This window comes from Anolis sagrei, chromosome 4, assembly GCF_037176765.1.
Source record: "Anolis sagrei isolate rAnoSag1 chromosome 4, rAnoSag1.mat, whole genome shotgun sequence".
NCBI lineage: Eukaryota > Metazoa > Chordata > Lepidosauria > Squamata > Dactyloidae > Anolis > Anolis sagrei.
In genome coordinates, this window is record NC_090024.1 from 1,352,056 (window position 1) to 1,364,237 (window position 12,182).

Here is a 12,182-nt window from a genome sequence, read left to right on the forward strand (position 1 = left end):
CACTGAAATCTCTGGGTAGGAGATTCAGGGAACTATTTTGTGATCAAAGAGGTTACAGGAAAGGACCCGGTAGTGATAAAGCTACAGGGGATTATTGATTTTGGGTTAAGAATCAAAGTTTGGCTGGGAGCCAATTCTGTTAAATAAGCCTTTTAGCTTATTTGTTTTATTAGGACAGTTGTCCAGGAAAGATACATCTGCTTACAGAAACCTCTTAAAGTCTGTACCTAAAGTTACTCATGAAACTTTACTAATATAACCAATCAAGATTTCTGCCTCTTGTGAAGAAACAATTGAATATGTTACACTCCTGTTAAATAAATTTGTTACTGTTCTCCTCAAGCCTTGCCTGATACAGTTTCTCCTAAGTCAAACAGCCTGCCTAAGAAGTAAAACCAAACCAGGGACAGTAAACGCTACGCTATCAATTAAGTAAATCCTTCTTTGTAAAACAGCTCCTAAGTTGATGCTGAGAACTACTGGGCTTCCTCACAGATTAGGTGGCAGTAATTTTACGCTCCTTTACAGAGGGCAAGAATGGGCACCAGGAGCCTTGCCCCAGCCCCAGCCCCAGCAAAATGGTCCTCTTGCCCAGATGCCTTCCTTTGCCACCAGCTGCAGATACACCCTCTTCCAAAGAAACGAGACCCCTGGCAGAGGATGCATGACCCTTTGCCGCTGCCCCACAGCTGCCCACTTGCCTGCCTGAGGGCGGCCTCCAGCCGGTCCTGCTTGGAGAGGGAGAGCCGGCAGATGAGCTCCCAACGCAGGCCCAGCTCCTCCACCTGGCTGTGCAGCCACTGTGCGTCCCCTGAGGAGGCTCTGCCGCCACTGTCGTTCCCCCGGATCAGGTCCCGCATGCAGCGCTGCAGCGCCTTGATGCAGCTCGCCCGCTGGCCCAGCTCCCGTTGGAATGCCTGCACGCGGTGGGCAGGTTCAAAGGGTGGGAGGGGAACAGGAGGGCATCAAGCCCAACCACCACAGAGAGGAAGAGAGGGAGGGAAGCATGTGTAGAAAACTTCCTTCAGATCCATAACATCTATGAGATGGCTGGGAGGAACACAAGCTGCCCTTTCTGCTGTGGGTCTGCTTGTGGGGATGGCAGTGGCCCCTGGCCCTCCCCACCTCTCTCCTGGTAGAGGGTCCCCACCTCCCCCATCTCTGCCCATCTCCCTGGCTGTCCAAACGTGCAAGCCGCCTGCAGACCTTGTGCTTGTCCATGAGGGAGAGGACCAGGTCCCTGTCTCCAGCCACGGGACTCTCCTCGGCCAGTTGTGGCTCCACCTGGTACAGCCAGTCCATCAGGGTCTGCAGAGCGTCCGTGAAGCGGCCGGAGAAGAGCAGGCTCTCTTCTAGCTTGCGCTGCCTGCCGAGGGAGGAGTTGGTCAGTGGCCTCCAGCTTCTCCTCTGCACCGGACTACTGACACTTGCCCGCTGCAGGGAGCCCTTCTGTGGCCGGGAAGTGGCCCAACCACACCCAGATCCAAATGGAGAGGCTGAGACAGTGACTGTGTCCAGGTACAAAACGTGGACAATCGGGCAGTGAGGACGGATGACCATCAAGCAAAGGGGAGCTGCAGGGTCATTGTGAGGGGTCCCATGAGCCAGACCACTTGGGAGTTCTAGGGCAAAAGCTCAGTCTCACCCTGGTCATTCCCCTCCCCCACCCTTGAGCCCTACCTCTCGGCCGCCCAGCTGCTGACCGCTCCCCAGCGCTCCTTCAGCTCCCGCAGCATCTCCTCCAGCGACTGGGCATCCTCTGGCAGCGAAGCCTTCTCACGGAGGAGGCGCCCGCTCCGCAGAGTGGCCTCGTACACAGGGCGCTTGCTGCGCAGGCCCTTCTGAAACTCCTGTGCGGAACAAGACGGGACGTGGAAGAGATAAGAGAGAGAGAGAGAGAGAGAGAGAGGAAAGGGCATGGGTGTGCACACATGCATGCTTGCACACAAACATACATGCACACAGGGCACCTGTTGCAGTCCAGAACAGGAAAAACCCTCTGATTTCAAAACACTACTCGTTGAGTAGGAAAACAATCATTTTTTATTGAAGGTAAGTAAAGGCAGCAAAGTAGAAAAACACTTTAAGGGAATAGATAAATCCAATTAGGTAAGAAGATAAGCAGGAACAAATTAGTCCAAGGTGTATGGTTCAGCAAAGTTTAAAACAAAGTCCAGACTTCTCTAATAAAATCCAAAGAAACAAGGAAACGTTGATCCAAGGCATGAGTATGTGATCACAAGAGACAAAAAGTCAAACCATACAGGAAGAAATCCTTAAACATGAATCTTCCAGGCAAGGCTTTCATAAGACAAGAACAAGAACGTAGCAGGGATCTGAAATGATGCTTCATCTGACTATATTTCCAATAGTTGAAACTTTATATCCCCTCGTTAAGACTCAGAAACTGGTTTCATTTTCCCTGAATGCCTTTCATCCTTATCTATCAAAGTCTGGCAGAACGCAGAAGGCGTTGGTCGAGCTGTCTGTTTTGGCTAATTTCCACCTGCCTATCTATACTCTCATTAGTCTCTTCAGGTGCCAAGTTGTTTTCAAGCCCCAAATCCCAGGAACTCTCTGGGAGCAATTCAGGGAGTAAACCATCATCCCTATACTCCGGATACTTCTCATCCTTATCTGACAAAGCCTGGCCAAACGCCGAAGGCCTTGGTCGAGCTGTCTGTTTTGGCTAATTTCCACCCGCCTAGCTATACGCTCATTAGTCTCTGCAGGTGCCAAGTTGTTTTCAAGCCCCAAATCCCAGGAACTCTCTGGGAGCAATTCAGGGAGTAAACCATCATCTCTATACCCTGTAGGAACATTCTCATGGGAAACTACACTTTGAACAGGTGTCTCTATGTCATTCTCTGCATCAATATCATTGACCCAACCATTGCCATCTTGACCCTCATTGCCATCATTCCCCACATCCAAAGCACCTTGATCTTGAAAAACAATCACAGGCTGAACTCCAACTGCACCTACTAAGGATCCCCCCAGTTCTTGGACTTCTGAATATGAAAGAAGTCCAGGTGATGATTCGGAGGGAGAGGTACCCCCAAGCATGCTCCTGTGACCCTCCAGGACTACCTAACATCTGGAGGGTGGGGGTCAATTGGCATTTGCCAGCAAGAAGGCTGCACTTGGGCCAGAAGTCTGCCCGTCCACTTGTGCCACTCACCTTGTGCTCCCCGAGAAGGGTCCTGATGGCCTCTTGGCCCGCGGCAACATCGCTGGGCAGCCCCTGGGCCAGGTCCACCTCTTCGAGCCAGTCCAGGAGGAGCTGCCAGGACTCACTGAACTGCAAGACCGAAAGGAGGGGGGGGGGCTGCTGTCAGTTCTTCCTCTCCCCAGGACAGCCTCCCCCCAAAATGATACAGGACTCCAGTTAGTGTCCTCTGTGCTACAGCCCCCCCCCCACCTCGGCCCCCCAATTCTGCCTGGCCTTAAAGCAAGGTAGGTACCTGCCTGGCGCGCTGTCGGGCTTCCTCCAGCAGTGCTCCCCTCTCGGCCACTTGCTGGGCCACTCTGGCTAGCCGCTCCCTAGCACTCAGTACCAGGCTCTGGACAGTGCTGCGGTCCTGCATACGAGCGGCCAGCGCCTCCAGGCTGGCCAGCTTCTCGCTCTGGGAGTGAGCTTCCTTGGCTAGGGCCTAGAACCACAGTATCATGGTTAGTGGGGCTACCCAGGACCACCCCTGCCCTGCAGGGAGAGGAGCACTTGTGTGCCCAGGACTCCACTGCTTATCCCATCCCACCCTCTGCTTCTGCCTGAGGCAAAGGCAGCCAAGCCCAAGCGGCCAGGGCAGAGTGCCCAGCGGGAGGCTAAAGCCACAAGAAGCGCTCCTTGCGAGGGGTGGGTGTGTGCCTTGGGGGCGGCAGGGACCGCTATCTCAGGCTGACCTTCTGCTCCTGGATCTGGTCAGCGATGGTCTCCAGGACACAGCTGGGGGCAGGAAGGGCCCCTAGGGACTCCTCCGTCCGCTCCACCCAGGACAGCAGTTGCTGGACGGAGGAGTGGAACTCAGTAGTGACCGCCAGGCCTTCACTAAGCTGCTCCTGGAGGAGAGGGAGGCAGGCAGGAAGGGAGAGAGAGAGAGAGAACATTGTGGTTCTGCTTCTCTCCAAGGCAGGCATGAGCCAACTTCAGCCCTCCAGGTGTTGTGGACCAACAACAACTGATAGGTTGTTAGGAATTGTGGGAGTTGCCCTTCTCGAAAATACTTTCTAACTCCGATTTATTAGAGGCAAATCCTACTTTTGCATCCTTCCTAAATCTGTCGTGTAGTTGGAAAAAACTGAACCAATCTTTCAACCCAGACAGGAGCAGAATTCAAAACGATCTTGACAGATTAGAGAGATGGGCCAAAACTAACAAAATGAAGTTCAACAGTGACAAATGCAAGATACTCCACTTTGGCAGAAAAAATGAAATGCAAAGATACAGAATGGGGGACGCCTGGCTCGAGAGCAGTACGTGTGAAAAAGATCTTGGAGTCCTCGTGGACAAGAAGTTAAACATGAGCCAACAATGTGATGTGGCAGCAAAAAAAGCCAATGGGATGTTGGCCTGCATCAATAGGAGCATAGTGTCTAGATCTAAGGAAGTCATGCTCCCCATGCTCTATTCCGCTTTGGTTAGACCACACCTGGAATATTGTGTCCAATTCTGGGCACCACAATTCAAGAGAGATATTGACAAGCTGGAATGTGTCCAGAGGAGGGCGACTACAATGATCAAGGGTCTGGAGAACAAGCCCTATGAGGAGCGGCTTAAGGAGCTGGACATGTTTAGCCTGAAGAAGAGAAGGCTGAGAGGAGATATGATAGCCATGTATAAATATGTGAGAGGAAGCCACAGGGAGGAGGGAGCAAGCTTGTTTTCTGCTTCCTTGGAGACTAGGACGCGGAACAAAGGCTTCAAACTACAAGAGAGGAGATTCCATCTGAACATTAGGAAGAACTTCCTGACTGTGAGAGCCGTTCAGCAGTGGAACTCTCTGCCCCGGAGTGTGGTGGAGGCTCCTTCTTTGGAAGCTTTTAAACAGAGGCTGGATGGACATTTGTCAGGGGTGATTTGAATGCAATATTCCTGCTTCTTGGCAGGGGGTTGGACTGGATGGCCCATGAGGTCTCTTCCAACTCTTTGATTCTATGATTCTATATTAGGCAACAAAGACCTAATTTCCAGACTTTATAAATATATTTTAGAATATAATTTAGTAGACAACCAAATAAAATCCGTTATGATCACGTGGGCCCAAGATGTGGGCAGAAATATCGATCTGGAAGAGTGGGAACGTCTTTGGAATAAGGGCTTTAGATTCTCAGTGGCCAGCTCAATTAGGGAAAATATGTTCAAAATGTTTTACAGAACCTATATAACCCCGGAGGTACTAGCTAAAATAGAGAAAACAGGACAAGGGGCTTGCTGGAGATGCAAGAAGGTGAAGGGATCTTTTTCCACGCATGGTGGACCTGTAACGTAGTTAAAGAATTCTGGAAAAAAGTTATGAAAGAAACAAATAAAACCATTCGCAAAAAAGTCAAGAAAAATCCAGAAATGTGCTTATTAGGAATATTTAGGAGGCGTATTAGCACAGGAGATGAAGAAATTTGTCAGTATTGTTTTGTTGCTGCGAGACTAATAATAGCTAAATCGTGGAAGGGGAAAAAAGAGTTAATTATTAAGTAGGTTCTTGTGGGTTTTTTACGGGCTATAGAGCCATGTTCTAGAGGCATTTCTCCTGACGTTTCGCCTGCATCTATGGCAAGCATCCTCACAGGTTGTGAGGTTGTGAGACCTCACAACCTCTGAGGATCTCTGCATCTATGGCAAGCAACCTCTGAGGATGCTTGCCATAGATGCAGGCGAAACGTCAGGAGAAATGCCTCTAGAACATGGCTCTATAGCCCGTAAAAAACCCACAAGAACCTAGTGATTCCAGCCATGAAAGCCTTCGACAATACAGTTAATTATTAAGGATTGGAGAGATAAATTAGTAGATTATATCCAAATGGCCAAACTGACAAATAGCAGCAGAGGTGGAAATAATGAAGAATTTGTTGAAAAATGGCGGTTGGCAATTGGATATTTTGAAAAGAAGACAAAAGTAGATTTGAAGATCGCCATAAAGGGGACTCAGTGGGTAGTTGTAGGTTAGTTATGTGATCCATACGGAGTGGTGTCGGAGGTCACAGGGGTTGGGTTCACGGGTGTGGGGCTAGAGGGACAATAAATGTTAATGTATTATAACTGTACAGTCAGGGGCGGCTCGTCCATTACGCGAAGTAAGCGGTCGCAGAACACTTTTTTTTGCCAGGGGTGCAGAGGCGCCTCTGTAAATGCCCCTTGACCACCACTTGAGGAGCGCCCCCTCAGCTCACAACAGCCCTAGCAGTCCGGGGGGAGCCTCCACCTTCTTGCCTCGCTGCCGGGCGATCCTCTTCCCAAAGGGGCCAGGCCCTTGAGCCTCGCCTCGCCCCTCTCGTTCCTGCTCTACGCAGCCACCGGGTGCGCGAGCAGAGCCGGCGCTCAATCGTTCTCCGCGTTCGATCCCTTCCCCATGACTGGCTCCCTTTCCCGATCCCCGGCGCTCCACCCGCCTCCTCTCCTCTCCCCAATCCGCGGGTGGGCCAAGGGGCAGAACCACTGTGCCTGGTCCACTTTGGGTCCAGAGGCATGTCTGAAGACCCCAGTGTGCGCACCAAAAGTTGCCTCTTCTCCTGACTTTCTCTTCAGCCATTGGGACCAAGAGAGAGAGAGAGTGAGAGAGAGCCCCTCCGGCTGGAGGTATCTCCCACCTCCGCTCCCTCCTTTGTTTTTGCACCTTCCTTCAGGAAAGGTGGGCATCTCCACCTCTCTCTCTCTCAGGCAAGGGAGCAAGTGTGGCAAATGTAGTTACTGGGATGTATAGTTCACCTACAATCAAAGAGCATTCTGAACTCCACCAATGATGGAATTGAACCAGATATGGCACACAGAACTCCCACGACAAACAGAACATATATATCAATGATTGCTTGGGGAGGGGGGGGGGGGCGTACCAAAATACTGTTTGCTTACCATTGAAAATTACCTAGGGTGTGCCTCTGTGTACAGTCAAAGTTGATTTTTTATATGTTTAATGAGCGCTGACTGTATACCATTCTGCAAATTTGCATACTCTTTTGTATATCTTTTTTTCCCTTTTTTTTCTGTTTTTTTTCTCTTTCTTTTTTGTTTTTTTACTTATTTCGGTTTTTCTTTGGTGTCGGTTTTGTTTTCTGTATGCAAACCAATAAAAAAATTTTTTAAAAAGGAATTCTGGGAGTTTAAGTCCGATTCACCTGGAGGGCCCAAGTTGGCCCATGCCTGCCCCAGGGGCACCTAACCCCAGCTCCAGCGGCATCCCCGCACCTTCCTCTCCTGCAGCTGTCCAGCCACGCTGCCCCACTTCTGTTCCAGGAGGCTGAGGCTGTGCTCCGTGCTGCTACTGCTTGAGGTCCGGGGAGAATGCCCTGCAGAAAGCAGCCGCTGCGCTGCCTCTCGGAGGTTGTGGAACTCCGGCTGCTTGGTCTCCATTTCCTTGCAGAGCTCCTGTCGCAAGGAAAAGCCCAGGGTGGTTTGCCACCATCCCACTTTGGCACAGCATTGAGCAAGGGATGGGAAGGGAAGGGAGGTCCCTGAGGGTCCAAGGACTGGTGGGATCTGGACCCACATAGGGGTGGCTCACCATGTGGGCGACCAGCTTGTCCTTGGTGGCTTCCGGCTGGCCCCAGACTGGCTTGTGGAAGCAGAGCTGCAGCTCCACACGCTCCAGCCATTGGAGGAGGTCCGTGATCTCCAGGGTGATGTCCTGCACCTGCAAAGGGGGGGGGGAGGCAAAGAGAGAGAGAGAGAACCCAGAGGTCCAAGAAGGACCCTACCCTCCACAAATAGGGAGGGAGGAGAGGAGGGGGCTCCTGGAGGACAGACCTGTGGCCAGGCCCGTAGCCAGGATTTCGTTTTGGGGGCGGGGGGAGCTGATTTTTTTTCAGGGGGGGGGTCGGGGGGCTGAGTTTCGGGGGGGCTGAGTCTGAGTGAAAGAGGGTCTACCCAATTATTATTTATTGTTTATTATTTCATTTACTTATACCCCGCCCTTCTCACCCCGGGGGGGACTCAGGGCGGCTTACAGTGGGGGCACAATTAGATGCCCAAAACAATTCACAAGCAATACAAATACAAAAAATTCAACAATTAATTAAAAACATCAGTACATAATAAAATAATAAAAACACTCTCATGCTCAGGGTTCATAGTCCATATAGCAAACCTTTTGTATCATTACCCCAATAATACCCCCCCCCCCCATGCATATGGGATATATTGCGTATGGTGATCAGATCATGATATGAATAAACATAACAGTTTAAATAATGCACCAGTAAGGCCTTTTCGCGAACCACCATGAGAATTTCGGGGGGGGGGGGGCTGAAGCCCCTCAAGCCCCCCCCCCCCGGCTACATGCCTGCCTGTGGCCCTTTTATCAAGGCCCCTGAGGCAAGACTGGTTGCTCCCAGAACGAGCCTTGTTGGGGAGTGTGTGGAAAGACTGCTAGGTCAGCGACTCCCCCAAAAGTGTCACTCAGGCCCCACCCTAACTCACCTGCCCCAGGTTGCTCTCCAGCTGCATCTGCCGGCTCTCGGTCTGCCCCAGCACAGCGTCCCAGCGTTGGCTCAGCTCCTGGAGGCGGCCCTGCAGCCCTTCTCCGGCCTCTCCCTCGCCCCCGGAGAGCAACAGGCCCTGGCCAGCCTCCTTGACCGACTGGACCGTCCGGGCATGGGACAGGACGTCGTTCCAGAGCACCTGCCGAGGAGGAGGTGGCAGTCGGGAGGCCTGGCCAAAGGAGGACCCTAACCGCCCTCACCCCCGCCCACCCCGCTCCTGACCTTGTGCTTCGCCAGCTCGATCTCGCAGCTCTGGAGGTCCAGGGAGAGGGCGGGGGGCTCCGCCAGCAGTTCCGTGGTGCGCAGCAGCCACTCCAGCAGTTCCTCCAGCTGGCTCTGGAACTGGCCCAGGCCCAGGAGGGAGGCCTCCAGCTGGTGCTGCGGAGGAGAGCGGGAGTGAGTGGGGCCTTGGCCTTGTGCATGTCAGGATTTATTGAGTTATATATGTGTTTTAAATGTACTTCTATGTATTTCAAATATGGATGCCACTGTGAATTGAAAATGCTGTGTAGAAATGTTTAGAATTGAGGCTGTGATTAAGTGAACTTGAGAAAGAAGATAAGCTTTGTTCTGGTGAGAAACTAAAGGGAGTTTCCAGCATCTAGCAAGAGAAGACAAGCAGAAGTCATGTTACCCCTCTATTCTGCTCTGGTTAGACCACATCTGGAATATTGTGTCCAATTCTGGGCACCACAATTCAAGAGAGATATTGAGAAGCTGGAATGTGTCCAGAGGAGGGCGACTCAAATGATCAAGGGTCTGGAGAACAAGCCCTATGAGGAGCGGCTTAAGGAGCTGGGCATGTTTAGCCTGAAGAAGAGAAGGCTGAGAGGAGATATGATAGCCATGTATAAATATGTGAGAGGAAGCCACAGGGAGGAGGAGGGAGCAAGCTTGTTTTCTGCTTCCTTGGAGACTAGGACGCAAGGGAACAATGGCTTCAAACTACAAGAGAGGAGATTCCATCTGAACATGAGGAAGAACTTCCTAACTGTGAGAGCCGTTCAGCAGTGGAACTCTCTGCCCCAGAGTGTGGTGGAGGCTCCTTCTTTGGAAGCTTTTAAACAGAGGCTGGATGGCCATCTGTCAGGGGTGATTTGAATGCAATATTCCTGCTTCTTGGCAGAATGGGGTTGGACTGGATGGCCCATGAGGTCTCTTCCAACTCTTTGATTCTATGATTCTATGATTCTATGATTCTAAGATGTGAAGAAGTGTTTTGGCTTTCGGTTTTGACTAGTTCTCTTCCTGTACATAGCTCGCTGAAATAAGATGTGTTTGCTGTGTGAGCTTAGTAAAACTTAGTTTTCTTTTGTAACTCAAAGCTTGCGGAGTCCTTATTTGCAACTCAGTGTCTGTTTGATCTAGCATTCCTTCCCTTGGGCATCGTCAATCTCTGACAGTCTGGTTATGGGCCCTTAACACCCAGTAACTTGGAATTGCTATTGATCCAGACCTGAAAGCTTGGTGACCAGAACCGGAGTTGACCCAGTTGACTCGGAGGTGTTGCTGGTGAAGAAACTAGAACGGCAGGACTGCAGCGAAGTGGCTGAGTCGCTGACCAGTTTGGAGTAGACTGAATATTGCAGCTTTGGTGAGTGAAAAGATCATGGCTGGAAGCCGAGAAATATAATTGATGAACAGCGAAACATGCTGAACCCATTAAGAAGTGATTGATCTACTTTGGAAAGTGTGAAGTCATAAAGTCATTTAGCCAGAGGCGACCGCCAGATGCTGATGATTGTCTAGTGATCATTCGGCTGGGCTTGAAACTCAGGTGACCGAGGGTCTCCAGGAACCTGTGCAGATGGCTACTTCGATGCAGCATCCGACAGTTACTTTTGACAGTGCAAGCCCCTTCACAGAATCACCAATGGAGAGCAGGGCAAGAAGGACCACCTCTGCCCCAGCACTGACACTCCTATGGCTTTCACCTGCCTGAGGGGAAGTGTCTTACAAACAGTAGGGGAAACAGAGGGAACCCCGTGCCTTGCTTTCACCTGTTTCCTAGATTGATCTGCATCTCAAGGTGTTTGGCTTCCTGCCTTCATGGAGAAGCAACTTCCCCCTCCTTTTCCCCACAAATCTTTAGTGTGCTTTACTTCCCTTTGCTTTAAGAAGGGAGCACCATGAGGCCTGTCTCTGCCTCAAGACACAGAGAGTCAGCATCAGGGACCCTCCTATCAAAGTTAGGCAACCTTCCTTCATCTTTCTACAGTGATGTGCGATGGGAAGTTGCTGCTAAATGTGAGAGAAATAAGGTTGAACACTGTGAAAGCTACCCACTACATGGCTACCAGCCTCCTCCCAGTAGACTCAAATCAAGGGAAAGCTTCCTGAGAATGACCACTCCTGTTGGCGTCCCTCCAGCAACAGCAAGGGTATCCCCCTCTGGGCAGCTAAACCCAGAAATCCCAACTGGATGTCCCACCCCACAAGGGAGGGTCTTCCTCCAGGGGCAAACCAAGAATGGGCAACTTGGAAGTCCCTGAACAGACTCAGAAGTGGAGTGGGCAGATCAAAAGACAACCTGGCACAATGGAACGACCTAAAATAATCCCAAACGTTGTGTGACTGTGGAGCAGAACAGACAACTCTGCACCTGTATGCTTGTCCACTATGCCCTGCCTCATGTACAGAGGAAGAATTGTTGGAGGCTACAGACAATGCCGTTGCTGTTGCCCGTTTTTGGTCAAAAGATATTTAGCCGCTTGCACTCCTTCTATTTTTATCAGTTTTATACTAATTTATGCAATGCTTTTGTTGTTGTTTATTTGTTCAGTCGCTTCCAGCCCTTTGTAACCTCATGGACTGGCCCACGCTAGAGCTCCCTGTTGGCCGTCACCACCCCCGGCTCCTTTAGAGTCAATCCAGTCACTTCAAGGATACCATCCATCCATCTTGCCCTTGGTTAACCCCTCTTCTTTTTTCCTTCCATTTTCCCAATGCTTTTGATATGAAATAAATAAACAAACCTGAACTGTATTACCTGCAACCTGATGATTTTTTTTATTATTGTCCTACTATAAGCTCACATAGAGCACTGGCTACACGCTATTCTCCTACAGATGCCAAATTTACCTATCAGAAGAGAAACAGCTACAACTCCTCCTGCTTTCACATTTCTCTGGTCCAGCCCCAGCTGACAACAAAAATGCACCCTTCACCATTTGAAAGTCCATCCAGCGTATTATGTTGGTTATGGTCTTGGGTGATGGGCTCTGTGAGTGCTCTCCAAGACAGTGTGTGCGTGTGGGCCTGCATGTGCAATGCACAAGTTCAGCCTGAGGCCCTTCCTTTGCATGGATATCCTCGTGCCACCTGTGTGCTGGCCCCTCTCTTGTCCACCCAGGAGGCTAGGACACACAGTCCCTGCCCTCTTTCTGGACTGCTGTTCCCCTCTTTGCCTGCCCCCCCCCCCCCATGGCATCCAGGCCCAAAGGCAGATCCTCCTTGCTGCTCCCTGGCCCTGTCCCCTCCCTCCCTGACCC

At 50.9% G+C, this 12,182-nt stretch overlaps 1 protein-coding gene across 1 annotated transcript in view; it reads right to left on the bottom strand.

Annotated features, from left to right (window-relative positions):
* The window catches only part of PLEC (plectin), a 301,817-nt gene that overhangs the window by 8,869 nt on the left and 280,766 nt on the right, over nt 1-12,182 (bottom strand). Inside the window, exons 56-65 of the mRNA XM_067466996.1 lie at nt 8,914-9,069; nt 8,630-8,830; nt 7,716-7,844; nt 7,400-7,579; nt 3,904-4,059; nt 3,465-3,653; nt 3,182-3,301; nt 1,681-1,850; nt 1,207-1,366; nt 698-917 (exon numbers count right to left, since the gene is read on the bottom strand). Coding sequence (XP_067323097.1) covers nt 698-917; nt 1,207-1,366; nt 1,681-1,850; nt 3,182-3,301; nt 3,465-3,653; nt 3,904-4,059; nt 7,400-7,579; nt 7,716-7,844; nt 8,630-8,830; nt 8,914-9,069 — 1,681 coding nt within the window. The remainder of the gene's footprint in view (nt 1-697; nt 918-1,206; nt 1,367-1,680; nt 1,851-3,181; nt 3,302-3,464; nt 3,654-3,903; nt 4,060-7,399; nt 7,580-7,715; nt 7,845-8,629; nt 8,831-8,913; nt 9,070-12,182) is intronic.